Source organism: Porites lutea, chromosome 5 (genome assembly GCF_958299795.1).
Source record: "Porites lutea chromosome 5, jaPorLute2.1, whole genome shotgun sequence".
Lineage (NCBI taxonomy): Eukaryota > Metazoa > Cnidaria > Anthozoa > Scleractinia > Poritidae > Porites > Porites lutea.
Window position 1 is genome coordinate 30,923,077 of NC_133205.1, and position 27,410 is coordinate 30,950,486.

General features: G+C 38.7%; 2 protein-coding genes across 2 annotated transcripts; one reads left to right on the forward strand and one right to left on the reverse strand.

Annotated features, from left to right (window-relative positions):
• Positions 1 to 8,366: 8,366 nt before the first annotated feature.
• On the forward strand, positions 8,367 to 10,517 carry LOC140937198 (uncharacterized). The gene is made up of 3 exons (XM_073386731.1): positions 8,367 to 8,505; positions 9,166 to 9,268; positions 9,638 to 10,517. The coding sequence occupies exons 1-3, from the start codon at positions 8,453 to 8,455 to the stop codon at positions 10,256 to 10,258; spliced, it is 777 nt and encodes a 258-aa protein (XP_073242832.1). The 5' UTR covers positions 8,367 to 8,452; the 3' UTR covers positions 10,259 to 10,517.
• A 5,834-nt stretch (positions 10,518 to 16,351) lies between these two features.
• Positions 16,352 to 25,844, reverse strand: LOC140936955 (maspardin-like). The gene is made up of 8 exons (XM_073386466.1): positions 25,563 to 25,844; positions 24,046 to 24,207; positions 22,612 to 22,692; positions 21,229 to 21,374; positions 20,363 to 20,471; positions 18,561 to 18,668; positions 17,463 to 17,603; positions 16,352 to 16,949 (listed from the first exon to the last, which is right to left on the reverse strand). The coding sequence occupies exons 1-8, from the start codon at positions 25,638 to 25,640 to the stop codon at positions 16,806 to 16,808; spliced, it is 969 nt and encodes a 322-aa protein (XP_073242567.1). The 5' UTR covers positions 25,641 to 25,844; the 3' UTR covers positions 16,352 to 16,805.
• Positions 25,845 to 27,410: the final 1,566 nt, after the last annotated feature.

Sequence of the window (27,410 nt, forward strand, 5' to 3'; positions counted from 1 at the left end):
TCAAAGTTGAACACCTAAAGAACAAAGGTATCCACTTGAACGGTGATGGCGTGAAAATTCTAGCCTCGAATTTTATAAGGCAGGCATTGAAAGCAAAGATCAAAGCAGCAAAACACAAGCGAAAGCGGGACCCTCTTTGGTTGCTAGCACAAACTCTGAACAAGATAATTCGGACCTCGTCGGCAAGTTAGATTTAGAGGGTCATTTCACATACGGCTCGTCTCCGTTAAATGCTGATCTGTTAAGTGAATTATCCAAAAATAGGGGTTTTAAGTTAGCTGCCCTTAACATTACTAGTATTCCCGGCCATATCGAGGAATTGCGGATTTATATGAATTCGAAATGTATTGATATTCTTGCGGTTAATGAAACTCGTCTCGATGATACTATATCTAGTGGCGAAGTTACAGTACCAGGCTATGCCCTGGAGAGAAATGATAGAAACAGAGACGGAGGGGGTGTCGCCCTTTATATCCGGAATACTATCAATTATGAACGCCTATTTGATCTCGAGTGCGAAAGCCTCGAGTGGATTGGCATTAAGGTAATCAAACCCAAGGCTAAATCTTTTATTGTGAGTACGTGGTATAGACCACCACGTTCTAATGTAGACGCCATGAAGGATTTTGAACTTCTCGTTCAGCGAATCGAATCGCTGGGGCTAGAGGTAAATATTTTGGGGGATTTAAATTGTAATGTGGCTGCTTGCCCGCTAGAATCACATACAAAGAATCTTCTGGAAATTTGTAACCTTTACCAATACCACCAGTTGATAAATGAACATACCCGAATCACTGAAAAATCCGCTACTACTATTGATTTATTCCTAACAAATAACAAGGAAATTTTTACGCATTCTGGGGTCTGTCACATCGGAATAAGTGACCATTCTCTTATCTATGGAGTTAGAAAATTTTGTATTCCCAAAGGGAAACCAAAGATCGTGGAGTCGCGACAGTTTAGGAACTGTGATGCTAATTTATTCCACGCTGACCTTAACCTAGCACCTTGGCACCTAAGTTCATCTGGAAGATAATCCAAATCGTGCCTGGGAAATTTGGTCACGTCTGTTTTTAGAAATTTGTGACTTCCATGCACCAAAACGTAAAAGGAAAGTAAGAAATAATTATGCTCCCTTGCTTACACCAGAGATAAAAAGGATGATGTTTGAGAGGGACAAACTGAAAAGGGCTGCAATTATCAACAATTCAACTAATTCAGATGCTCTTTGGACCGAGTATAAGATTGCTCGAAACAATGTAAATGCTAATATCAGGAAAGCAAAACCTAACTACTATAAAAGGTATTTCGAAACAAATCTAGGGGATATCAAGAAATCATGGAAAGGAGTAAACTCAATATTGGGCCGAAATTTACCAACAACTGAAATAAATAGAATAGATGTTGGAGATAACTCAAGTACTAGCCCATTAGAAATCTCTAATGCTGTTAATTATCACTTTACTCATATTGGGCCTAGGTTAGCCGATAATATTCCCAAAACTAGTGTTTGTTTTGAGGACTACATTACGCCATCAAATTCTAGTTTTACCCTGAACGAGACTCACTGCGGTGTTGTTCACCGTTTAGTGAGTTCGCTTCGAGTCGACAAGGCTACAGGCCTAGATGGTATTTCTGCAAGGCTTTTGAAAGAAGCTTGTCCTGAAATCGTGCCTTCTCTCACCCATATAATTAACCTATCCATTAGGTGTGGGTATTTTCCAGACGAGTGGAAAATTTCCAAAGTATTACCTTTATATAAGGAGGATATTAAGTCTGATCCTAATAACTATAGACCTATATCTATTCTACTAGTTGTCAGTAAAATAATCGAAAAGGTTATCTTCAAACAACTTTATGAGTACCTAACTCACAATAATTTGCTGACAGTTTCTCAGCATGGCTTCAGACCGATGCATTCCACTTTGACTGCCTTGCTTGAAGCTACTAACAACTGGTATTTAAATATTGATGATGGCCTAATTAACAGTGTACTCTTTCTGGATCTTAAGAAAGCCTTTGATACGGTTGACCACAGCATATTTTTAAAAAAACTGCAACTTTATGGTCTTGACCCGCATGCAGTTCAGTGGTTCAAATCATACCTATCAAATCGCTTTCAGAGTACTTATGTAAATGGAACTCTATCAGACTATCTTCCTGTTAGTTATGGGGTCCCACAAGGTTCTGGACCCTTGTTGTTTCTCATTTATATAAATGACCTACAAGAATGCGAACTGTCATCATCTGCACTCATGTATGCTGACGACACCTCGCTTACCCTTTCCGCCTATGACCCCGCAACTCTTGAAGAAAAGTTAAACAAAGACTTGGATGAGGTTCAAAAGTGGCTGAAATCCAATAAACTCACATTAAATGTCAAAAAGACAAAATATATGATAATTGGAAGCCACTACCGACTAAGGCATTTAAATGGTGACTTAAACGTTACTGTTAATAGTCAACAATTGACTCGGGTGACTAATTATAGGTATCTGGGAATAGAGGTTGACGAGGCATTGGGGTGGCAATCCCATGTAGATACCATCTGTAAAAAGGTATCTGCAGGTATAGGGGCCTTAAAACGTATTCGTTCCCTGGTGCCTCGCCAAACCCTACTGAAAATGTATGATGCCTTAGTCGCTCCTTATTTTGATTATTGCTCCGAAGTCTGGGGATGTATGGGAAAAGGTCTGTGTGACCGACTCCAGAGATTGCAAAATAGGGCTGGGAGAATTATGTATGTCCAGAAATGCACGCATTGGCGAAAATGGCAGAAATGGCAATTAATCGCCAAATTCGCCAAACTATAAACAAAAATTCAAAGAGATGGCAAAGGGGCCCTTTGCAAAGTGGCGATCTTGGCGAAAATGGCGTATTTGGTGAAAATGGCAGAAATGGCGCTTAATCGCCAAAATCGCCAAACTGTAAACAGAAATTCAAATGAGATGGCAAAGGGGCCCTTTGCAAAGTGGCGATTTCGGCGAAAATGGCGTATTTGGCGAAAATGGCAGAAATGGCAATTAATTGCCAAAATCGCCAAACTATAAACAGAAATTCAAATGAGATGGCAAAGGGGCCCTTTGCAAAGTGGCGATTTCGGCAAAAATGGCGTATTTGGTGAAAATGGCAGAAATGGCGCTTAATCGCCAAAATCGCCAAACTATAAACAAAAATTCAAATGAGATGGCAAAGAGGCCCTTTGCAAAGTGGCGATTTTGGCGAAAATGGCGTATTTGGCGAAAATGGCAGAAATGGCAATTAATCGCCAAAATGTAAACAAAAATTCAAATGAGATGGCAAAGGGGCCCTTTGGAAAGTGGCGATTTCTGCAAAAATGGCGTATTTGGCAAAAATGGCAGAAATGGTAATTAATCGGTAAAATCGCCAAACTATAAACAAAAATTCAAATGAGATGGCAAAGGGGCCCTTTGCAAAGTGGCCATTTTGGCGAAAATGGCGTATTTGGCGAAAATGGCAGAAATGGCGTTAATCGCCAAAATCGCCAAACTGTAAACAAAAATTCAAATGAGGTGGCAAAGGGGCCCTTTGCAAAGTGGCGATTTCGGCAAAAATGGCGTATTTGGCGAAAATGGCAAAAATGGCAATTAATCGCCAAAATCGCCAAAATATAAACAAAAATTTAAATGAGATGGCAAAGGGGCCCTTTGCAAAGTGGCGATTTCGGCAAAAATGGCGTATTTGGCGAAAATGGCAGAAATGGCAATTAATCGCCAAAATCGCCAAACTATAAACAAAAATTCAAATGAGATGGCAAAGGGGCCCTTTGGAAAGTGGCAATATTAGCGAAAATGGCGTATTTGACGAAAATGGCAGAAATGGGGCTTAATCGCCAAAATCGCCAAACTGTCAACAAAAATTCAAATGAGATGACAAAGGGGCCCTTTGGAAAGTGGCGATTTCGGCGAAAATGGCATATTTGGCAAAAATGGCAGAAATGGCGATTAATCGCCAAACACGCCAAACTGTAAACAAAAATTCAAATGAGATGGCAAAGGGGCCCTTTGAAAAATGGCGATATTGGCGAAAATGGCGTATTTGGCGGAAATGGTGATTAATCTCCAAAATCGCCAAACTGTAAACAAAAATTCAAATGAGATGGCAAAGGGGGCCTTCGGAAAATGGCGATATTGGCGAAAATGGCGTATTTGGCGAAAATGGCGGAAATGGCGATGAATCGCCGAAATCGCCAAATTATAAACAAAAATGCAAATGAGATGGCAAAGGGGCCCTTTGGAAAGTGACGATTTTGGCGAAAATGGCCCGCACTAATTCTGTATCTTTTCATCAACCACAAATAAAAAAAAATATATAGAGAGTGCATGTTGGCCTTGTTCTTAAAACGTGTTTTGGCAGAAATGGCAATTACTCGATGAAATACCTAATTTGTCAAGACAAATTGAAATGACATAGCAAAGGGTCCCTTTTGAAATGGCTATTAATTGCCAAATAGTACCACATATTCATATAAAAATGTTTCCAGTAGTATAATTGTATACTAATAATGACAACGCTACTGTAACTTAAGTGTCATTAATCTGTTTTTAATCCTTTTACCTTTAATTGATAACCTCTTGTGATTTGAAATTCGTCCCAGACAAGAGTGTTTGGTCGGGAATTACCACTTATAACTAATTTCTTGCTCAAGTCAAATCGAATAGCCAACGAGTTGTATTCGATTATCAGTAAATGGTAATCTTCGTAATGTTCATGGCAACTTTCTTACCAAACAATCCAAGATAGATATCCTTAATTTTCCAGGCTTGTAGGCATTGTTTGAATAGCGACAGTTCAACATTATATATTATGAGGAATCCAGGTGGGTTCTTGGCTACGCATTCAGATAATTAGATGGTCCGTATTGCCTTGTATATCCATCCTGTTTGTTATAATGGCGTTCAATCGTACAAGTATATATAAACGAGGTGGTTCATTGCAGTTTCACAGAACATGAACGTGTAAGGTTTAGTATTAAATACATATATAGACGCGGCGGCCATGTTGAAATAGTCGATTTTGGATAACTACTTTATGTAAGTAGAAACGATTAGTGTCATTCCCAGCCGACTTTGGTGGTCACTCTATGTAAGCAAAACGATTAATGTCGTTCACAGGGACTCTCAGGCAATTGTTAAAATAGAAGGTAAAAAGGTCGGGTGACGTGTTTCGACGAGCATTAGCATTAGCAATTTAATGGAACACATATTGTACTGAGAATTGGTTTGGTGGTCTCAGCGCAAAAAAACAATACATTTTCTAAATTTCTGGCCCCATCTCATAAAGCAATAATGGGACACATTTTTTAAGAACGAGACAAACATGTACACTCTCTTTTTATATATCTATTTGATGAAAAGATACAGAATTAGTTTGAATGGGATATGTTTTATGAAAGAGACAAACAAGTTATTATTTTGATCCAATGTTTATGTTCAATAAATGCGGTGAAGTATTGGGCACAAGTGACATTTCGTGCAGGTTTACATAATGCGGAAATAAGCGAATTCACACATTTCAAAATGGCGCATACAAGCTGCTGGACTTTTCGGCTTTCGTTACTTTTAGGGGACCGTTTCTCTAAAGAGCAAAACAAGTAAGTGCGAGAAGAAAGTGAAGAGTTTAAAACGACGGAAGAAGATAATGTGTATAGTGGAGAACCAAAAAAGAATGAAGGGCACACAATGGTTATCGTGAAAGCATCTTTAAGCCAGGAACGATGCGTTTCGCAATCGCTTTTCATTTAAGGCTGCCTCACAATTTAATGGAACCAATGTGAAGAGAATTGTAACCAGTGAGGATTGTTAAGGTCTACATCGAACCTCAAAAGTTAGAGTGTCCATGGCAAGGAATTATTAAGATTTAAAGGACTTGGTAGTTCTCTCCTCGAGTAATTAGTGGACTTGTAAGTCTTTGAAAGGAATGAACCATACAAAAGCAAATGATGCTAGTGTGATATCATCACATCACTTTTGGTAAGTCAAGCGACATCGAAAGTAAGGAAATGTTTACTTAACCTGTGAAGTACATGGCACAAATACATATTAGCTTAACTGAAACGACTTCCATTTGTTGTTTTCAGATATATTTGATTCAGTTGTATTTGATAAAATAATGTTGTTTGACAGTTAGTTCTCAAACTCATTAATAATTCATTAAGAAAATACAAAGGAAATTAATGTTTAATGAGTGTTTGGAAATCGGATGAAACACTGCTTAGTATTTGCATCCTTAATTTCTCCTTCAAAAATGATTTTGTTTGAGAAGAAATATCAAACATTCGACACAGTGTTTCATCACCAGATGAAACACCTCGAAGTTCGTCAAAAATACTCCGCTGCGCGTCGTATTTTCAACTCTCTTCTCGGTGTTTCATCTGGTGATGAAACACTGCATCTCATGTTTGATATATTACGTAAAGCTGTTTTGTCATATATTTGATTCAGTTGTATTTGATAAATGTTGCCTCACAGTTATTGGGGCCTCTTATTAGGCAAGTAATTTGAACTTTTTTTTAGTACTGTTGCCTCACAGTTATAAGGATCTCTCTAGTTATCTACTTTGAAGGGGCCACTTTTGGTATTCAATTTGAATATTTTGCCACATATCGCCAGCCCTCTGGCGATTTTTGCCAAAATCGCCAATTTCGCCAAAATCGCCAGCCTCCAAGGGGCCACTTTTGGCATCCAATTCAAATCACCAGAGGCTGGTGATTTTTCGCCAGTTTCGCCATTGCATGCATGGCGATTTTTGCCAAAATTGCCAATTTCGCCAAAATCGCCATTTTCGCCAAAATCGCCAGCCTCCAAGGGGCCACTTTTGGCATCCAATTCAAATCGCCAGCGGCTGGCGATTTTTCGCCAGTTTCGCCATTTTCGCCATTGCATGCATTTCTGGACATCCAATTTGAATATTTTGCCACATATCGCCAGCCCTCTGGCAATTTTTGCCAAAATCGCCAATTTCGCCAAAATCGCCAGCCTCCAAGGGGCCACTTTTGGCATCCAATTCAAATCGCCAGAGGCTGGTGATTTTTCGCCAGTTTTGCCATTTTCGCCATTGCATGCATGGCGATTTTTGCCAAAATCGCCAATTTCGCCAAAATTGCCATTTTCGCCAAAATCGCCAGCCTCCAAGGGGCCACTTTTGGCATCCAATTCAAATCGCCAGCGGCTGGCGATTTTTCGCCAGTTTCGCCATTTCCGCCATTGCATGCATTTCTGGACATAAGTGAGAATTATAACATTTAGTGATTATAATACAAGATCTGCGGATATCCTCCAAGACTTGAGATGGGATACCCTTGAGCAAAGACGCTCTAAACAGCTCGCAATAAGTGTTTTTAAATCTCTAAATAACCTTTACCCTGAGAGTTTAAAGAACATGTTTAAACCAACCTCTGGGGTTCATTCCTACAACGTGCGAGGTGCCTCAAACAACATTTTTGTACCAAGGCCCCGTACTGAAGCTGCTAAGAGGGCCTTTAGCTTTAGGGGAGCAGTCATGTGGAATGGCCTAGAAAATGTGCTTAAAGACGAGATAAATCTCAACTCTTTCAAGTCTGCCCTATCTTTGTCTTGAACCAGGTATTGCCTTGAGGGAGTTGAGATAGAATTTTATTTTAGTTATTTAATGTACCTTTAAGGTTGATTGATTTTTGTGTGATTAATTATAGGATAGATTTTCTTAATATATAGATATATTTTAGCATTAATGTAGTTTCTCTGAAAATTTTGTTTTGTAAACGGCTCACTGGAAGAGCATTTTTAATGAAGTGATACCGTTAATAAAGCTTTATTGATTGATTGATTTTTTGGTTCAAATTCAAGTATGCAAATCCGGCATAGTATTTTACTACCTAATTCGCATAATAGTTAATGTAGTATATTTGACAAACTTGTACTGAATTTACACTTAAAAACAATCGTTTCAATCGTTTTTTTCTTCTCAAAAGCGCGAAGCGCCAGTATGATATTTTCGGTCTCTCACGCGCGTCCTAGACAAGAATATGGCCTGTTTTGCGGTCTATACTAAATTCTACGTTGTTCATTATTTTTGGAAGATGGGTGGTCTGTTTAGCCTTCATATCATGTTGAAATGTTGACCAATGTGTATTTTTTTAAGTTTTTCTCCAAACCAGACAAAACTGTTGCAAAAATTTTTATTTTCTCTACCTTAATCCAACAAATTAGTGCGTCAAAGAGATTCGCGGCCGGAGGCTAAAACTAGCCAATGTAATTGGCTAGAGGTGCTGTCTATTTCCTTTGTGCAAAATTTAATGACAATCGGAAGTAATGTCGATTTTCACGATTTTTTTCCGAATGATCACCTCAGGCATCATTTTTGAGGTAATTAAGAGTTAGCCTCGACCAACGGCGACTCACTTCACAAACTGATTTGAGCGCCTTTGTAATTGGACTTCAACGACTTAAAAATGCAGTTGAAGATTTTAGCCTTCGTTTCTTTCCTTGCGTATTTGAGCATAAGGTAAGAAAACCTACAGAATTCGAACCCGCTAGCTTCGTAACTTCTTGCTTTAACCACAGCTAAACGTCTGAATATTACGCTCTTCCCAGTCACTGGTATTCTATGAGCCGTACGAATTAGGACAAAAAACAATTTAAGTCTTCGCTCTGCGATAATAAAATATACGTGACAAGTGTAACAAGTATTTGTAAAAATCTGAATTTCAGGGTCTTACTCGGGTAAAGGAAATTCCGGTCAGATTAAGTTTTGTTTCTGATATTTTTATTTTAGTCAATTTTTACTCTTTCAAAAGTAGAAGTGCGCATTCCTGTCCGATTCTTTACGAGACTAGTAATGGTTTGTCTGTGAAGCTAAGTGAAATCGAGAAAACGATAACTGTAGCACGAATTCGAATTGTTTCAGTATTAGTTGCCACTGAACAAATGCGATGACGGAATGAATATGGCCTTAGTTGACCACTTGGGTCACATCTGATGCGTCTAGCGTGCTCGCAGCAGCAAAACTGATGTATTTCAAAAAAGGCAGTAGAAAAATTTTACAATGTATTACTTGTGGCGAGTACCGGTATATTGACTTTATATATGGCCAGGAAAAACTTTTATCGTTCAGACAAAATGTCATTCTGCTCCCCAACTATTTTGTTTTTTTTTTTTCACGCAGAACTACGATTTCCTGTCCGATTCTTTTTAAGAACAACCATGGAAAGAGTATCAAGATCGGCGAAATCGACGTCGAAAATTGCAGTGCACAGGGGAAGTGTCAGGTATATACCAGTCTACTGGGCTTTTTTGATTTAAAGAAAGCTGTCGTGAAGGGCTCTTGCATTGTTAGTGTTAAATAGTACGTTAGATCGTTTCTGTTTTTTCCCGCTTAGCGTCACCAGCATGTAATTGTTTTAAATGTTGATTGATTTTTTCAAAGTTTTCGTTTGTTATGATTGGGCAAATTTTTTACTTTGGTTCTAGTAAGGCAATAGAATGATTATGAACGGTTTTAACAGCTGCAAATGCCACAGTCCTAAGAAAGACAAAGCAAAATTCACAGTCAGCTGTACAGTGTTTGGTTTAAGCATTTGACAGTTTCGCCATGGGTTGACAATGATTTTTTTTCTCTCTCTCTCCTTTCTTTATAGCAAGGTTTGATTTACCAACAGACAATGACTCCTACTTGGCTGGAAGCACATGCGTCCTACATCTACAGGGCTCGAAAATCAACCGCTGACCAAATAACATTCACCACAGGCCACACAGCAAATGCTGTTCTTTTCAGAGTTGCCTTGATTCCTCCTGGTCTCTTTAAGAAACCCACTCCACTGACCATCGAAATAACCCTCGCCATGGACATAAGTATTGGCCAATCCACGGACAGCGATATCATCTTTGGAGTCTCAGACGGAAGCAAGTTTGTTGGGTTCATGATCCCAGACAAATCAAATTACCGTAACCACGCACCCTGCTGTGGGGCTGAAGGCATCCCTGGGAAAACTTTGAGATATTTGAAGACAATCAGGAAAAGAGAGCCCAGAACAAGAGACTCCTTCTATCCTGGCCAGTTTGTCTTCACCCTTAAGCTAGATGAAAAAAGAGGGTACTGCAACACTGCGCAAGACGGAGGTTACGTGAAGACTGATGGATACAGCAAGCAACTATCGCTAAACAATGGACTCACTCTGGAAGCGTACAAGGACGATGATGCAAGAGAGAGATATGGAATCAAGCTCATTAAAGTTGCTATCACAAAAGATGCAGTTTAGACAATGTAATCAACAAATCCTTCAATAAGTTTTGTATCGTCTTTTTTTTTTCTTTTACATTTCTCTATTGTAAAACGTAATGAAAGTAATCGGCGAAAAAAGTAAACGGTTATGTCAGTAGCACCTAAATATATTCAAGTCGATTAGACTAGCAAAGAAAAGACTGCACTTAACCTGCAATAAATCACGTTCAGTTTTTCCATGACATAAGTTGTTCATCTATGTTCAAGGAAAGAAATAAAGAAGGATGTCATGCTAATTTATGTATTGTATTGTTGGTTTAAATTCGCAATGGTTTATTGGGCCGACTACTTCGAGTTAAAGCTAACATATGCTAACTTCAACTTCACAAAGATGGCACGCAGTCTGGCCGACTAAAATCATTACTCAACAGATCCAGATAATCGTAAGAGCAAACATGGCAAAGAATATTCGTCAGCGCGCTACGTAATAAAAAGCCCAGAGGGAACGTGTTAATTCCGAGACAAAGTTTTCTATACTTTCTTCCACGACTGTGGCATGAAAAATGGCGCATTTAACCTAAATTCAGTGTAAAATCTCTTAAATGAAACCATCGGAGAGCTTGAAAGGATGCTCTACTATCACAAAAGGGTGGCACGGCTTAAGCCTCATTTACGTGGAGAAAAAGGGTCCCGAGTAGAAGAGTCACCGCCTCCACCCTGGGCGGCGTGCCAACTTTTCATACATTTCCTTGCAAATCGAAGCGAACCATCAACAAGAGAAACTGAGCTGAAAGGCTGGCTCGGCTAGAAGCAACCTCGTTCCCAGGGTTCTCTCGAGAACCCAGGGAACGAGGTTGGGGTAGAAGGTGACTTACCTAGTCGGGTCATTCTTTTGTGATGGTAGGGTTATCCTCCTAACTGGACCAATTTTTCTCCATATGAACACTTTGGCGCGCCCAGCTAGGCCAACTGGATCAAGGCGAGAAAATATATGCACTTTATTTGAGTGTCAGTGTATTCAGCACGAAAGTACTGATTGGGGACACTATTTCTACGTCTCCTGCTGAGGAAGGGACTGCCATTTTACGTGGTCATCCGAGCCACGCGAAGGTCAAGCCGCTTGCTGCAGTGCAAAGAGAGTACCTTCATTTCTCAGATATTTTAAGACCCTGAGTATTGGTCTGGGCTCCGAGAATCGAACCCGCGACCTCCCGCTCTGCAGTCACACGCTCTACCGACGGAGCTAACACTGTTGCGGTCTAAATCAAAGCAGTGCGAACGCTGTTGGTTCGGCCTAAAGGGGAAACTTTTTTCTCATATAAACGCTCGCTAAAGTTTACTCGGCAGGGTGACCCTATACCCAGAACAGGTTTTCTTCATATGAAATAAAAGGGGCCTTAGAGTATGTTGAGTAAAAGTATTTTATCAGTATTTTAACATTACTAAACTTTCCAAAAGCCTTAATTATGAAATAAGGTATCTTTAGTTCTGATTTCTGTTTATAATGACCAAGAAGAAGTTGGTTTTAGATTTAATAATTCCGTCCAACTTAAGAGTAATGCTGTGGAAGACGTGGAGGTCCTGCATAAGCTTCTAATCTTGGTTATCGAGTTTATGTCACATCATGGTTTACATGCATAAATTGCAGCTACACCAAGTTAGCGTACCCCCATATGCCACTTGCACATCTCTTATAATGTACCTTATTTCCCCCCAAAATTTTGCATAAGCATTGTTTTCAATTTCTCTTGGGACGGCTGTAATACCCAGGAGAAATGAAAAACAATGCTTATGCAAAATTTTGGGCGGCAAATAAGGTGCATTTTGAGAGATGTGCAAGTGGCGTATAGGGTCGTATAGGTTCTATTTGACTTTCTCCGCTGAACACGCCATTAGCACGATGACGTCATTCCACATTTCCACTACACCTGCTAGAGAGGGTTTTTCTTTCGCGTTCATTTAGGGAAATGGACTCTGGGACTCATGGAAGAATGCCCCTTTAGGGGAAATAATAGAACCGAACGACTCCCTTTCGGGGATATATTTTTCCAACGGAATTTTGATTTTATTGAGGCGGTAATAATAGAATTGTGAAAACCTCAGATTATTCCCTTTCTCCCTCCGAAGAGTGCATGGGTCTGGTGGCAAGTATACATAGGTGCAGTCGATGCAAAAATTTTATCAAGAAAGTTATACTTAATTTATATTTATTACTTCTTTTTAAATTCATATTTGTTATAACTATACATTTCGTAAACTTCTGCAAAATGATTTCAAATCTGCAATACGTTTTCATCTCCAGTTTTGTTCTGGAAGCGTCGGCTTTGAACTTAATGCATTCATCTTTTCTTGCTCGTTACTTACCTGCGATCCGGCGGTCCTTCCTCCCTTTTCTTTGGGAAAAAAGAACGCCTGATCGCAGGTTAGTTTGTTACGATTTTTTTTAATGAAAGAATAGCAAAAATAACCAACAAAAATAGACACAAGGCCAAATAGACAGTTAATTGCTTGGACGTTTGTATAAAAATGCAAAGGCGACAAAGCTTAACATGACGCGATTTAAGCAGAACCTTCTTTCCTCTCCCACGATTACTGAAGAGGAAGGCACAAGGACGCACACATGGACGAGTAAGGTGCCCTTCACGATGAGGCCTTTCAAAATACTAGAGTTTTCCTCAGTTTAGAGCGGTTTTCATTTGAGTGTCGAAAAGTAATTGGTTTTGCACTTTCTACACGATGCGATTGGCTTAAAAGATTCGCGCCACCTTTTCATCCAATCAGAAGTAAAACCAAAGCCAATTGTGACGCGCTCGCACGATTTTCCCGCGCTTTGCGTCAGCCACATGTAATTACTTCGAGTTTTGATTGGTTCAATGTATTGTCTGTGTCCTATGTGATTGGTCAGAGTAATTACTTTGGTTTTGGTTTTACGACACTCAAACGAAAACCACTCTAATGTCGAATCAAAGTTTCAGATGACAGGAAAATTGGAAAGCGAGGCCTAGACCAAACGTTGAACTTTTAATGAGACGAACCACACTTAGTGAGAAGTTCATGGAAAGTTCGACGTCTGACTCAGTTTAGTTCGTCTGTTGAGTTTGGATCGTCCAACACGTTCTTTCCGTCTGCTTCAGACGGATAGAACGTCTGAAGATCGTCTCCGGGACAAACGTCGATCTTGACATGCGACGAGCTAAACTAATAATTAATAAATAAAAATTTGGAATGATAATGTATATTTAGCCTCGTTCGGCTAAAATTGCTTTTTGGTCTGATTCAGTTGATCGGTTCAACGCATCCTCAGTTCGACGTGTCACCCAGCAGAGGATCTATTCTTAACTTAATTTGGATCGACCCAAATTAGAGTTTGGTTCATTTCATGAAAAGTTTGACGTTTGGCCTCGGCCTGAGAGGCGTTAAACTTATTCTAACTTGATATTCACGGTCTAACACGACATGGCTGGCAACAACTTCACAACTTTTGCTGAATCTCTCAAAATATTACAGACAGTAAAAGTTTCCGCCAAAAACAAGAGCACACGTCCCGTGTATGTTCCAAATATTGCAAACCTGTGGGTTCATACAGAAAATCGCTTGTAAAACACTCTAAATAAAATTTGAGAGTACTACCTGATAGGTGGGGATTAAGAGTATGCCTATGTATTATTCCCTATCTCTTGAAATAGTTTCTTCTCGATATCCAGTAATTTTCAAGTGCATAAATCCCTACCGAGTCCGCACAGAAGGCATCAATAGAGAGGAGTCCTAGTGCGGAGTGCCATGTAATCGTATGTTCCTCTGAACTTAGTGTTTACAGAACTCTGCAACACTGTTCTACAATGACTACAATGGGTTGTTGTAAAGGGTTTATACGATATTTCTTAATACAATCATCAAAATGATTCCACTCTAGTTAAAAAAAAAACGATAAACAACGGAGATGCCATTGTTACTCACACCAGCTAACATTTCTATTTTTTTCCACGCTTTGAAACTATTTTCCTTCGTGGCGCTTGGCATTGGTGTCATCAGAACCTTTTAATTTATGTTGTAACAGATCTATTAAATTATAATTATCTGTTATGTTTTAACTTTGGTCCGGGGGGGGGGGGGGGTTACTTAAGGTGACTCGACCCAGTTTTTTTGGGGGGGTACCATCCTACTTTGAAGCTCTCTGGTATCCCCACCTTTACTTTTATCGTAAGTCTAACACATAGGATGGATAACATATAGATCAATCTACAACATAACATAAAAATTTTGGCGATCGGAGTAAATGTCACGTGGTTATAATGCCACGCCCCTTTGAGGTCTGAGTCGAAAATCTGCTGTTGCCGGCATTTTTTCGTGAAAATCTCTCGGCTACACATAGTGCGCATTAGTGCCTTGCGCTGAACAGAGTTTCACCAAAATCGCAAAGACCCAATTCGAGAAATTCAGCGGTTTCCAAATTTAGGTCATAATTTATGCGAAAATGATAAGCAAACTTTACACGGATTATATCTAATAAACTATGAGATTCATCTCTTTATTTTGGGCATCGTTATAACAGATGGGTCCTTGCAAGTCAGCAAAACGCTTTAGGGCCTTGTAAATGCGCGCGATTTCGAGCAAAGCAAACATATAGAAATTATAGTTTTCGCTATTTGTTGACGTTTGTCAGCGTTTAAGAGTCCTTCTCACGAAAAAAGCATTTTCTTAAAAATTCGTAGTTTTTTTTCCTTCAAATTTTTTCAGGGCCACAATTGATTAACTAACTACCCGCACTCTGAATTTCATGGTCATTGAAAAACTGTGACATTATCTTCTATAAGCCCAAACTTGAGTAAACATTGAAGATTTTTAGCGTTTTGGCTGAGTTTGTGCTTTGGGAGTTGTCTATTGTTTCTAGTCTGTCATTATACAGCATTCTTGTTCAGCACGCGTGCAATGACCGCGCTTGGCTGACTTCCGAATGCTCACCGAGATATAATAATTTTGGTACAGTAAGACAGGCCATCGCGTGATACATAGAGGTTTAAGTCACAATTTTTAATCAATTCTCGTGCTTCTTGTGCCTTTGCAAAAAAATCAAGAAGTGCTACACACTAAATCTACTTACTATTAAAAAAATATCATTTTTTCATAGGTTAAATGCAAGCCAATAATTAAACCAACTCGTGACGGGAATATCTCGGTGAGCATTCGGAAGTCAGCCAAGCGCGGTCATTGCACGCGTGCTGAACAAGAATGCTGTATAATGACAGACTAGAAACAATAGACAACTCCCAAAGCACAAACTCAGCCAAAACGCTAAAAATCTTCAATGTTTACTCAAGTTTGGGCTTATAGAAGATAATGTCACAGTTTTTCAATGACCATGAAATTCAGAGTCCGGGTAGTTAGTTAATCAATTGTGGCCCTGAAAAAATTTGAAGGAAAAAAAACTACGAATTTTTAAGAAAATGCTTTTTTCGTGAGAAGGACTCTTAAACGCTGACAAACGTCAACAAATAGCGAAAACTATAATTTCTATATGTTTGCTTTGCTCGAAATCGCGCGCATTTACAAGGCCCTAAAGCGTTTTGCTGACTTGCAAGGACCCATCTGTTATAACGATGCCCAAAATAAAGAGATGAATCTCATAGTTTATTAGATATAATCCGTGTAAAGTTTGCTTATCATTTTCGCATAAATTATGACCTAAATTTGGAAACCGCTGAATTTCTCGAATTGGGTCTTTGCGATTTTGGTGAAACTCTGTTCAGCGCAAGGCACTAATGCGCACTATGTGTAGCCGAGAGATTTTCACGAAAAAATGCCGGCAACAGCAGATTTTCGACTCAGACCTCAAAGGGGCGTGGCATTATAACCACGTGACATTTACTCCGATCGCCAAAATTTTTATGTTATATTGTAGATTGATCTATATGTTATCCATTCTATGTGTTAGACTTACGATAAAAGTAAAGGTGGGGATACCAGAGAGCTTCAAAGTAGGATGGTACCCCCCCAAAAAAACTGGGTCGAGTCACCTTAACAAAATGTTTTACAGGGAAGCTCGGCTCCAAGGTCCGATCCGTTCTCCTTTTATATGTTGTGGTTCAATTTCATCCTTGGTTTAAATTTTACTTTCTTTTGTTTGTATCATGTCTTATCACACATTACCATATACAAAAGCAAAAGAGAACGAAATCTAATCCGAGGATAAAATTAAACCGCAACATATATACCAAAAAAGTGCAATAAGGCACCCCTTACATGTACCTTTTATTGACAAACGGTACCCCTTTCAAATACTAGTTTTACTTTAGAACACTGCATCCATTGTAAGTACTATATGTGAATAAATCACTAAACCATTGTTAGCCCGCCCCTTTAGGTCCGTCACAGACCGAAATCACAGATTTCCCTACCCTTTCAGAAGCTTCAACTAGTGAAATCCTATCCTTTCATATACCTGAAGCCTGAAAAAGGTACCCCTTTCGGGCGGAGCCTCCCCGTATAGGCCATTATAGGGAGTCCCCCCCCCCCGGGCTTTGGTCCTGGCACAGTAATTAGAAAACCTATCTCTTTATCTATAAAATATAATTCAAATTGAAACATCATTCATCTTCTTCCTCGTCTGAAGACATAACAGACGGCGGCTCGGCAGATGGTAACAGACCACACGACATCATATCTTCTTCAGTCATAAATTTGGGATCCATGGCACTGAAGCGTTTTCCAAGAAACTGCCGAAGGTGGATCTACAAAGACGCATAAAATTACATAATTCACGCCTTGCTTCCTTATAGTCAGTGTACAACCACTCTTCTCTTTGAGAAAAGGGCGGGTCTTTACACAGGCAAACGTTCACCTAAAAATGGCCAAACAAGTGCGAATCTATCAAACCCAAACGTTGACTAAATTGTCACTTGGATGCTCACTTAAAGAACCGTAGACATTAACGTAGCGACTGAACGTTCATCCAACGAACGAGTTAAACACTTACGAGTGTTTGTCCATTTTGATGTTTGTTGATTACAGAAACAGCAAAAAAAAAAGTCCTCTAGGCGATCCAATTGGCAGGACTGCAACCGGATTAGTGTATGATAAACCTTCCAAAATCGATTAACCTGACCGAATTTGAAAATAAATACCGGAACTTTACAAGTAATTTAAAATCCAATCAAATAATCTCTTATCAAATGCCTGGTGCCATCTATCACCTAATTTATCGCTTTGTAACAAAGAAAAAAGTTTGCCAACAAAAGACCTACCTGAAGATAGAGATTCACATCTGCACTTCTACAAATATATGGGAAGTTGCCGCCCTTCTTTAAATGAGCTCTCTTAGCATCTGGGTAACACTTGTACAGTTCATCCTTGACTGGCTGTGACAGCGCACAGTCATCAAAAACCTAATAAATGAATTACTAATGATTTCTCTCTGAAATGTTACAAAAGCTGACAAATAGGTTGTAATAAGCTCACTTAGGATGTTAGAAGATTGTAAACCTTTGTCGTTTTCTTTAGATGCAAAACAGTTATATTGCCCTTTCAGTGGCTTTGTTCCCTAGTGGGGGTAGGGGGGGGGGTACTCCCTATAATGGCTTGTACTAGGAGGCTCCGCCCGAAAGGGGTGCCTTTTGTAGGCCTGACAGGTATATGAAAGGGTAGGGATTTTACTGGTTGAAGTATATTTAACAATTACTCCTCGAGCGTAAATGGGCTCTGAGTCAATAGCCCATGAGGCTGAAAGCCGAATGAGCTATTGACTCAGAGACCATGAGGGCAAGAGGAATAATTGTTTTAGTAAAATCCAACTAGTAGGTCAAAAATATCGAGAATAAAAAAATTTTAGCTAGTTAAAGCTAGACTTTAAACCTTTTTTGCCGCCAAAAAGCCAGCGCTTTTTGCTACTAGTGGGCTATAACATATAGCCTAGTAGTAGCTCAACCGATGAGAACGCAGCACTGATAATAGACCACTAGTTGGATATTACTAAACAAGGGTAGAGAAATCTGTCATTTGGGTCTGTAAAAAGACTTAAAGGGGCTAATGGAAGAATTTATGGCAGTTAAAAATTTTTAAAAATTTCCTGGTTTTGTGATTTTTTTCATTCTTTAAAGAATGTATGCACTTAAAGCTGTTAAAAGTCTTAAAAGGGATTCAACGTTCTAAACAAGGTATGCGAAAGGGGTACCATTTGTCAATAGACAGAGTGTCTTTGTAAAGGAAAGGGGTACCTTTTCTGTCAAAAAAGGGTAAGGGATTAGACCTTGGGGGAGACTGCCTGTATAGAACTTTCTCTGGGACTCTCCCCCCCTCCCCTTCCTCCCAAATAAACTATGGACTACTATAAACTATGAACTTACATCAATAAGGGTTGTAGGAATGCCATGCAGCTTTTGTGGCTCAACATAAGAGTCCAAACAGTTTAGAGTTAGTCGTGAAGCCAGCTCATTTCTTCCCAAGCTTTCAAGCTATTATTAGAAACCAAATTATAAAAGGAACAACAACTTGCAATATACTCAGTACTATAATATTCTACTTAACAAAAGGCAAACTCAAGATTTATAATGTTTCAGTTCAGGTCTGTTGCTACTAAATGCATGAAACCCAGCTACTTCCACAGAAAAGCCAAGCTTCCCAAGAACAGTCATTATTTTAAGTAATTTGTTATATAACCCGTAAAAATTTGTGTGTAACGGAGCACTGTTAGCCTCTAATGTTATAGATTTTGCAATGCTGCCCACTCAGAGTATTTTGGTGCAAAAAAGGTTTGTTTATAGATGTCATGTGACCTCAAATAGACCAATGAAAGTGCATGGGAAGATATTCTACATAGTCCTTGTAATTTCCACCAAGCTACCTGCATATGCTACCACCATAAGTTGCGTTCACCTTGCGTGAAAATGAATACACCAACTATGAACATTTGTCTGAGGGTTCTTGACCCCGCAGACAAAAGAAAATCATGATTTTTTCAATTGAGAGATGTTCCATGTTTCCTCGTATGAACAGCCTATTGTCTCCAAATTTACTTTGCCAGTCACGAGAAATTTAGAAATATGGCGCAACTATTCTTTCAGAAACGCCCAAGAAAAATGAAGCCTCTGCAACTGAATGCTGAAGAACATGGACAAACCATATAACCTGCCATCGAAGGTCTTCAATAAATGGAGCTGGCATCATTGACTAGCTTAGATAGGAGATTATTTACCATCAATATTCAAAACCTACAGATCCTTTTGGTCGTACAATCTTTTTTTGACAATTGCCATTCCCCAATCTCTCCGACAACCTTTTTTGAAATAGGTCTATATGATATTTTGAACTGTGAATAAAGATAAGAAAGTGGTAATGATCCTTGCTGTTGAGTAGACAGCTTGAGCGGTTAAAAAAGAACCTCAAAGAATTCAGGCTTGACCGGGAAACGCACCCTAACCTTTGCTATGACCAGACACAACGCTCTATCCATTAAGCTATAATCAAGCCAACCGGAGAGTATTTCCTCTTTCATAAAAGAATTACTTGTGAACATAATTCAAGCCTGTTATCATTTCTGCATATTTCAACCACTTTGGGGTATGGTCAACCAGTTACTTTGGATAGCAAAAAAGATCGGGGGGAGGGGGGTGGGCGAGTGATGGCCACATGCAATTGACTAAAAAAAACAAGATAACATAACAACTTTATTTAAGTGATGATGAGTTTAGCTAATACAAGCTAATTGAGGACACTAAGGGAATAGACATATAGTCAAGACGTCTACAGTACTAAACAAAAATAATAGTGAAGAAAACATGTGCATATAGATTATTCTACAATTCCTAAATTTAAAATTTATAAACATTTAAAAATCTACAAATAGACCATTTTTTAGTTACAGGTGGAAATGAGGCTGGAGTTGTCAGACCCCTCCTGCTTTATTATGTGAATTCTGTTGTTCTTATGCCAAGTGGTATTTGCTAAGCATAATTTCCATAAGAAAAGGAAAGAGGTTTGTATCAATTCAAGGTCAACTTCAGCCTCACGTTCAGCCAAGGGCTAGGATACTGAGCTTACAACTGTAAAATGGTCTATAAAACAGAGGCTACAATTCTTGATTTTTAAAATAAGTTACATTTCTATTGAAGCTGCTGTAAATTGACTTAAAAACAAATGATTCACTCACTCTCTCCACCATGAAATCAATTGAGTCAGCAATGTCTTCATCAACCTCTTGTGTTGTGAAATTGTTCATTATCATTTTCTTTAAAACAAAAGCAGGCATCACCCAGAACCTATTCAAAAGCACAAAAAAAAAATACAAAGAATTGTAAAGAAGTGTCAATGAATGTAGCACAGAATACCAAGAGATACTAGAGTGTCCTCAATTACTGAGGACACAGTAATATGTATGTTTCTGGAGTAAGGAACTCTCGGGGGGGAGGGGGTACTTTAGGAATTTTGGGGCGGGGATATGATGTTACTGGGACCCTGGAACCCTTAACCTATACCAGAGCTAGTTCAGCTGAATTTTGCTACACTATACTAGACTGAACTCCCCAAATCCCCCCTATCCTAGAGTAACTGTTTTCCAGAAACTACTGAGGTTACTAGCACAGTCCAGCCAAAACAAAATCTATTTGATTTTTTATATATTTATTTTAAGTGGCAATTCCCCGTTTCCCTAGTCTAGACTAAAATCTTCAACCACTTGATCAGTTTCCTGGAATATGACACCTTATTCTAGACCCAACACACTCCCTGATTTATATACCCTATCCCAGTTTAAACTGCTTGAAACCCTATGTAACCCAAAAATTGCAGTACCCCTTCAGGAAGGACCTTAATTTCTGTGTGCACGGTCAAGAGAGCCGTGCAAAGGTCCAACTGTTAATTAGCAAAGCAGAGGAGGATTCCTCACTTCTCAGTCATTTTGAGAACCTCGTACATATACTGGAAATAGAACCTATGCCCTCTAGCTCTGTAGTCTACTGCTTCACTTCTCTCCTGTAGGCAAGCCATTTGACTTAAGATAAAAATGTATTGACTTACGTAGATGCAGTTGCAGTTTGTTGAAATACTGATGTATCCGCAAAAGCATTACAAAGTATTAAGGAGTGAACTCTGGGACTTTTGTAGGTCATTTCTGCAAATTTCTGAGCAAGAAAACCACCAAGAGAAGCTCCAAACAGATGGACCTAAGAAAAAAATAAGTTTTCTGAGTATTTTCTTTTTCTTCCAATAGAACTTTATTTGAACATACATACATACAGTTGACATTCACAAAAGACACTCTACAACAAAACGAAAACTACATCTTGAAGCTCACAAAAAAGAAACCTAACACAATAAAAACATTAGTGGTAACTAAAATTAAATGGGAGCACAATCAGTTAAGTAAACAGAATTTCATACCGTATTTAAAAGAGACGAAAAAATTTTTCTAGACTAATTTTATCACGAGCTATGAGTGTTATGTATGTTTCAAGATTTGTTAACCTGGCCCCAATTGTTGAAATGTTAGAGTGTGCTATCTGTCAGAAAAATTGCTATTCAGCAGATAAGTAGCAAGAAAATCTATTGCATTATCCACTGGATAGAGATTTGTCCAGTAGATGGCATTAAAAACCTTTTGAACAACAGTGACCTAGAAGAATTGTGGAAGGGATGTGAAAGGGGGCGGGTGAAAGAAACCGAGGCTTGATAACATTTGGCCATTTTTGAGGTGGCACATGAGTTGGCTCGGTGTCATGCTGAAGTGCTTTAAGACACTGTTTAGGGCCTTTATTATATTTTTCTATTGGCTACTATGATGCTGCAAGGGCAAATGGGTTCAAACTTATCTCCCAAAACACTACCATATAGTGCCATTAAACACAACACTGACCCAGTCTCAAAATAACCAATAGAAAAATAAAGAAATAACAGTACAGTAGTCTGGGGACCATGGACCATAAAAATAGAATCACATGAAGTGAGCTCTGTGTTGACCTATCCTTTATCAGCCAAATTAGTCAGGTGTGGATCTAGGATAAATACTGACCAATTTCCTAAATGAGGGGCTGAGGCAGCAAGCTTCTAGGGGACCTGAGGGCATGCACCCCTGGGATTTTTTTTGGATTTTAACTCCCTAAAGTTCCCTTTCCCGGGTTTCTGGTTCATTGAGGGGGCATCTAATGCCCCAAAATTGGAGAAAGAAAACATTTTCCAGATTTCAACTTGGAAAGTTCTATTATTATTAAAAATATGTTTATTATGAAAAGCTGACTGATTTCTGTAAAATGATGGAAACTGGTGTGGATCCGCACGTGGTAGTAATGTTGACTTAACCTTAAAATTGAGACATTCAAGGTTCACAGAAAGCAAGAGCTGATAAAAACAAGAGTCTGACAGTCTTATAGAGCATGTTTTCGTAATGTTAGGCTCAGTACTAACCTCATCAAGGTGTAAAAAATCCAACAGTCTCTTAAAACCTTCAGTCCATTCTGAGTAAGTCCAGTATACAGGATACTCAACCTGAACACAATAAAACAGAGCAAACAAATTCTGTAGCTTCACAATTCAGTCAGGTTAATAGAATTGACATACATGTAGATCTAGATTTTGATACTCCAAAAGACTCCAAAAATTCTTCTCCAAATAATAGTAAAATCTTCTCATTGTAATATTACAACTGTTTGTGCATGAACATGTTATAATTTTGTATCAATTTATTTGTTATTATTTCTTCAAGAGCTGTATTGACTTTTTCACTTATATTTTAAACTATATGCTTTTACTTTGCCAATGATAAAATTTTTTTCACAAAAATTAATTATTTTCTGCAAGAAAAGAGGGAAGAAAGCAAAAGGTGTCACTTTGAACTCCAAAACTCTAAATTTTGCCTTCTCCACTATTCGAAAAACTGTGATTTTGCATCAGCAACAGATGCATTAGCCTGGCACTTTAGTTGTAAACAATGTGGATGACAACTTAGGTTTCTGGGAAACGACCACCTACTCCTTCCCTCAGCCATCATTTTGCCTTAAGTGAGAAGTAAGTGTTAATGTGTAGCTTAGGGGAGGGGTAGGTGGGCAGTTTCCTAGCAACCTAAATTGTTCCAACAATGTTTTGGGTAGTTTTGGTTCTATTTTGGTACTTCTTCAGACAAAAAACATGCAACTTAAGCTGTCATAGCTATAGCCCTTTTAAGAATTACTCTAATCTGGGCTTTTTTAAAAAACATTTCTTCATTCTTGCATGAGTTGTGAAGCACCACCATTTACTCTCTCAACACACTGATGGATCACAACCTAAGTAGGGGGAGCAGCGAGCAAAGAAAGTTGTGTCCAATAGCCTGGGGCTAGTGGATTTTGCTATCGGGCTAGTTATTTTTGTTCTTAACTTGCCCGATGGGCAAGTGCTGTTTTTTGGGGAAATTCAAATTGCAGAAGGATTGTAATCAATCGAGCTGATCAAAAAGGGTTTGCGGGCAGGTTGAAATCACTTGTGGGCTTAAGTACATGCTAGCTACAGCTTGCTTAAATGGCAGGCTGTAAAACTGACTTTCTTTGCACCCTGGGGAGGTACCAAAGGGTGTGGTATATGACCCTTCTTGGTTTGAAATTAGCTCCAGATTTTAACTGTTTGGTCCTGGGTTTGACATCATTGGGAAGCTTTTACAATCACTTGCCTCTTGAAAAAAATGTTTGAGATGTGAAATGGAGTAACAAAAACCACATATTTTGGTCTAATAAAGCGTCATGGTTTCAAAAAGCATACTTCACACCCTCATCAGAATTTTTCTAGGAGTATCCACCCAGGAGTACAAGGATCACAGTCTTGCAAAGGTATGACTTCTTATAAATCAATAAAATATAGGAGACTCACGGATATGACTCTATATCCAAGGCTGGACAGGGTAAGAACTTGTTTGAAAAACACATCTGCTGTGCCGCTGGCTGGAGGTAAACAAATAAGTGGACAGCGTACACCACGAGGTCCGGCATCATATATCAACCATTCCTTGTCATCGGAACTGTCAACCACAATCTGCAATATGTATAATAAATGAAAAAATGGCAACATGTTTATCTTGTGAACTCAACCAGCAGAGATTGAAAATCTCACAGTGGAAATTTTCATGACGCTAGCAAAAAACATATTGACTTGCTAGCGAGTCAGGCTAGTAAGTCTCTATAAGGCCTATCTTTGACATTGGCTTTTAGAATAATTCTACAAATAATTTTACAAATAATACAAATACAAATAATTCTACAAATGATTTTACAATAATTTTACAAACATGCATGTAGCTCTATAAAATATTTATTATTTTATAGAGCTACACGCATGTTCATAAAAATTCCTTTACAGTGAATTGAATTTAAGCTAAGGACATAAATGTTTGTGATCTTAAACAATAAAGCAAGCAAAATACCCAGGTAAAAATATTTCCACCAGGAATCTTCTCTGGTATGGGGAAAAGCTATAAGCAGATCTGGACATTAATGGACTTGGAATATGTGAAGTCATACGTGAATGATGAATTAGTTTTGTTGCTGTTGTTATTAGCCTTTAATTTTTGGCTTTGGATAGACAAAAAGAGACAATGATGGTGCTAAAAGTCAGCAAACAGTGTGTTCTGTGCTAGGACTTCCCAGCTCTATGGTGATGCCCTATTGACAACAGCTAAGTCCGCTTCAGCGTAGTCCTGGATAGGATTTTTGTTGTCAGTGACTGACATTTTGACAACCTGTGCAGTATAGTTGTCTTCAGAGTCAAAGTGAATTGTATCAGGTCAGTTGATGGTATCAAAGTCTGGTTATTGACATCACTGGTTAATAAGTTGCAATGATATTGGCTGTTAGGTCATGATGTTAGTGCTTATGAAGACTTGAAATATCGTAGGTCAGTTTTGCTTGAGTCCATTTCTTATTGTTGTTGTCTTTGTTTTGTTGCACCACTAGTACTTTCTCATGGGCCTGCAAGTGTCGTTAACTGATTTTTTACTATTATACTGAGCAATCAAGCACTTCAAACACAAGACAAGTTAAGATTAATAATAATAATAATTAAGTAATGATTTACTGAAAGCACTTTCACTAGCTGGCTCAACTAATTAATAATGACAATTACATTACAGTGGCCTTTCCGCAATAATAACATAGCAATAGCACGCATTCAGATTAAACACTTACTTGATATTTTAAATCATACTGATAACAGCAAACAGACAATGACATCAAGTGATTATTATTTTGTTTTCGATTGATGGGCTGTTCTTGCGCGCACAAACAAGCTTCCACGCGCCTAGTGTGATGACTTCCGCAAGAAATGAAGAAATCAGTTTTACTAAAAGCCTCGTTATTAGCCAAAAAAACGAAATACAAGCTTTATAAACCTACCCTTCTTAAAGGAACAGTGCTCCGAAAGCTTAAGTATTCCTGGGATCTTGAGATTGCGCTGGATGTCGCGGACGCCATGTTTGTTTCATTGAAGTCAAGATGCAATGTCGAGTGAGATGAATCGATGAGTTAATTGACAATCTTTTTTACTCAAATAGCTTCACTAGGCCAAACTCGCCTAAACTTTCTCTAAGTTAAGAAATCTTCCATCAATGTGTACAAAAGTGCCATCACGTTCCTTTGGAAAATATGAGAGTTTCTCTTGGGTCCAGTCTTTCCTCTCTTGCCTCAATAGCTCGGTGCAGAATAAAAGAGGACTGGATGTGAAATATAACGCTGCCGCAGGAGGCAAAGCAGATACGTGCTTGCTTCAATTACCTGAAATAAGGGGAACGGTTGGAACCAGCCGGAAAAAATAAATCTTATTGCGAACCCACGAGGTGCTTATCTCCCCACCCCCGCCGAGGGAGTACTTTTAAGTGGCTAATGGGGTTGTGCTGCTGTCGCTGCTGAATGGGATGGCATATGATGCCTCGATGGGGTCGCATTTTAACGACTGGATTGACCATAATGGGGCTGCATTTTCAATAGAGTTACTAGAATGGGGCTACACATTTTCGGAATTTTGGGGTCGTCTGCAGAAAATTATGTTCTACGGACTGCTTCGTTGATGACACTAAATTGCTTATTTCATTCCAAGTGCAGGACTGTGAACCGACTATGGCCGCGATGAACGATGATCTTATTAAACTACGTAATTGGTGTTTTAATAATAGGCTACTCCTGAACCCGGACAAGACTAAACTGATTGTATTTTGAAGTCGGCAAACGATATCGAAACTTCAGGATTTTCGCCTTACCCTCCGGGGTAAAAAACCATTACCCGTCGACTCTGTTAAGGACCTGGGAGTAGTGTTTGATAGTAAACTCTCATTCAACGACCACATAATTAAAACAGCATCATCTTTCTTGTATGTCTGCCCTAGGGCAAATTAGCCGAGTTAAACATATATTTAGAAAAGACATACTTGTTACAATAATTAATTCTCTCGTGTTTAGTAAGTTGTATTAACTGCTCGTCCGTCTGGTCGAACACTTCTGCCAGCAATATACGCAAACTACAAGGAGTACAGAATTTCGCTGCTCGCATAGTTTCTGGGACAAGGAAGTTTGATCACGTATCTCCAGCCCTGAAAGACCTGAGATGGATACCAGTTAAGTCCCACCTGTCTCTAAGAGACGCCATCTTGGCCTTTAAATCTTTGACCGTACAGGTCAGGTACCAAACTACCTCAGTTCAAATTATCTCCAGAGGGAATATCAGTGGTCGGACGACCAGATCATCTTCCCAGCTTAATATACCGCTTTTTAAAACCAAGTCGGGACAGAGATCTTTTTATTACAGAACTGTAACATTGTGGAATGCGTTAAAACCCCATTTTAAATTAAGTGAATCCCTTATCATTTTTAAACGTAAAATGAAAGCCTTGCTTTTAAAACAATTTTTAATGTCATAAATTTATATGTAAATAGTTTCTTAATAGTTTATTGATAATCAATTTGTGATACTTTTTTTTCTTTTTTTTTTTGTTTACCTGTACACTATTAATAATTGTCTCTGAAAAGCCCCAATAAAATTTGTATTGCTGATTGTATTGTATGGTACTGTAGGGATTTATAAATAGGAAGTTTGTTGGTACATTAATTTTTAACAAATGTGTCAATTCATTTCAGGATGACTTATTTGAAAGGCTTTATAAGATAGATGCATAACCAAACACTGACTAAGTTAGGATTGCAAAACTTACTCTTGCTCAAAAGTGACTAAGATGGAGTCTATAATTGGCC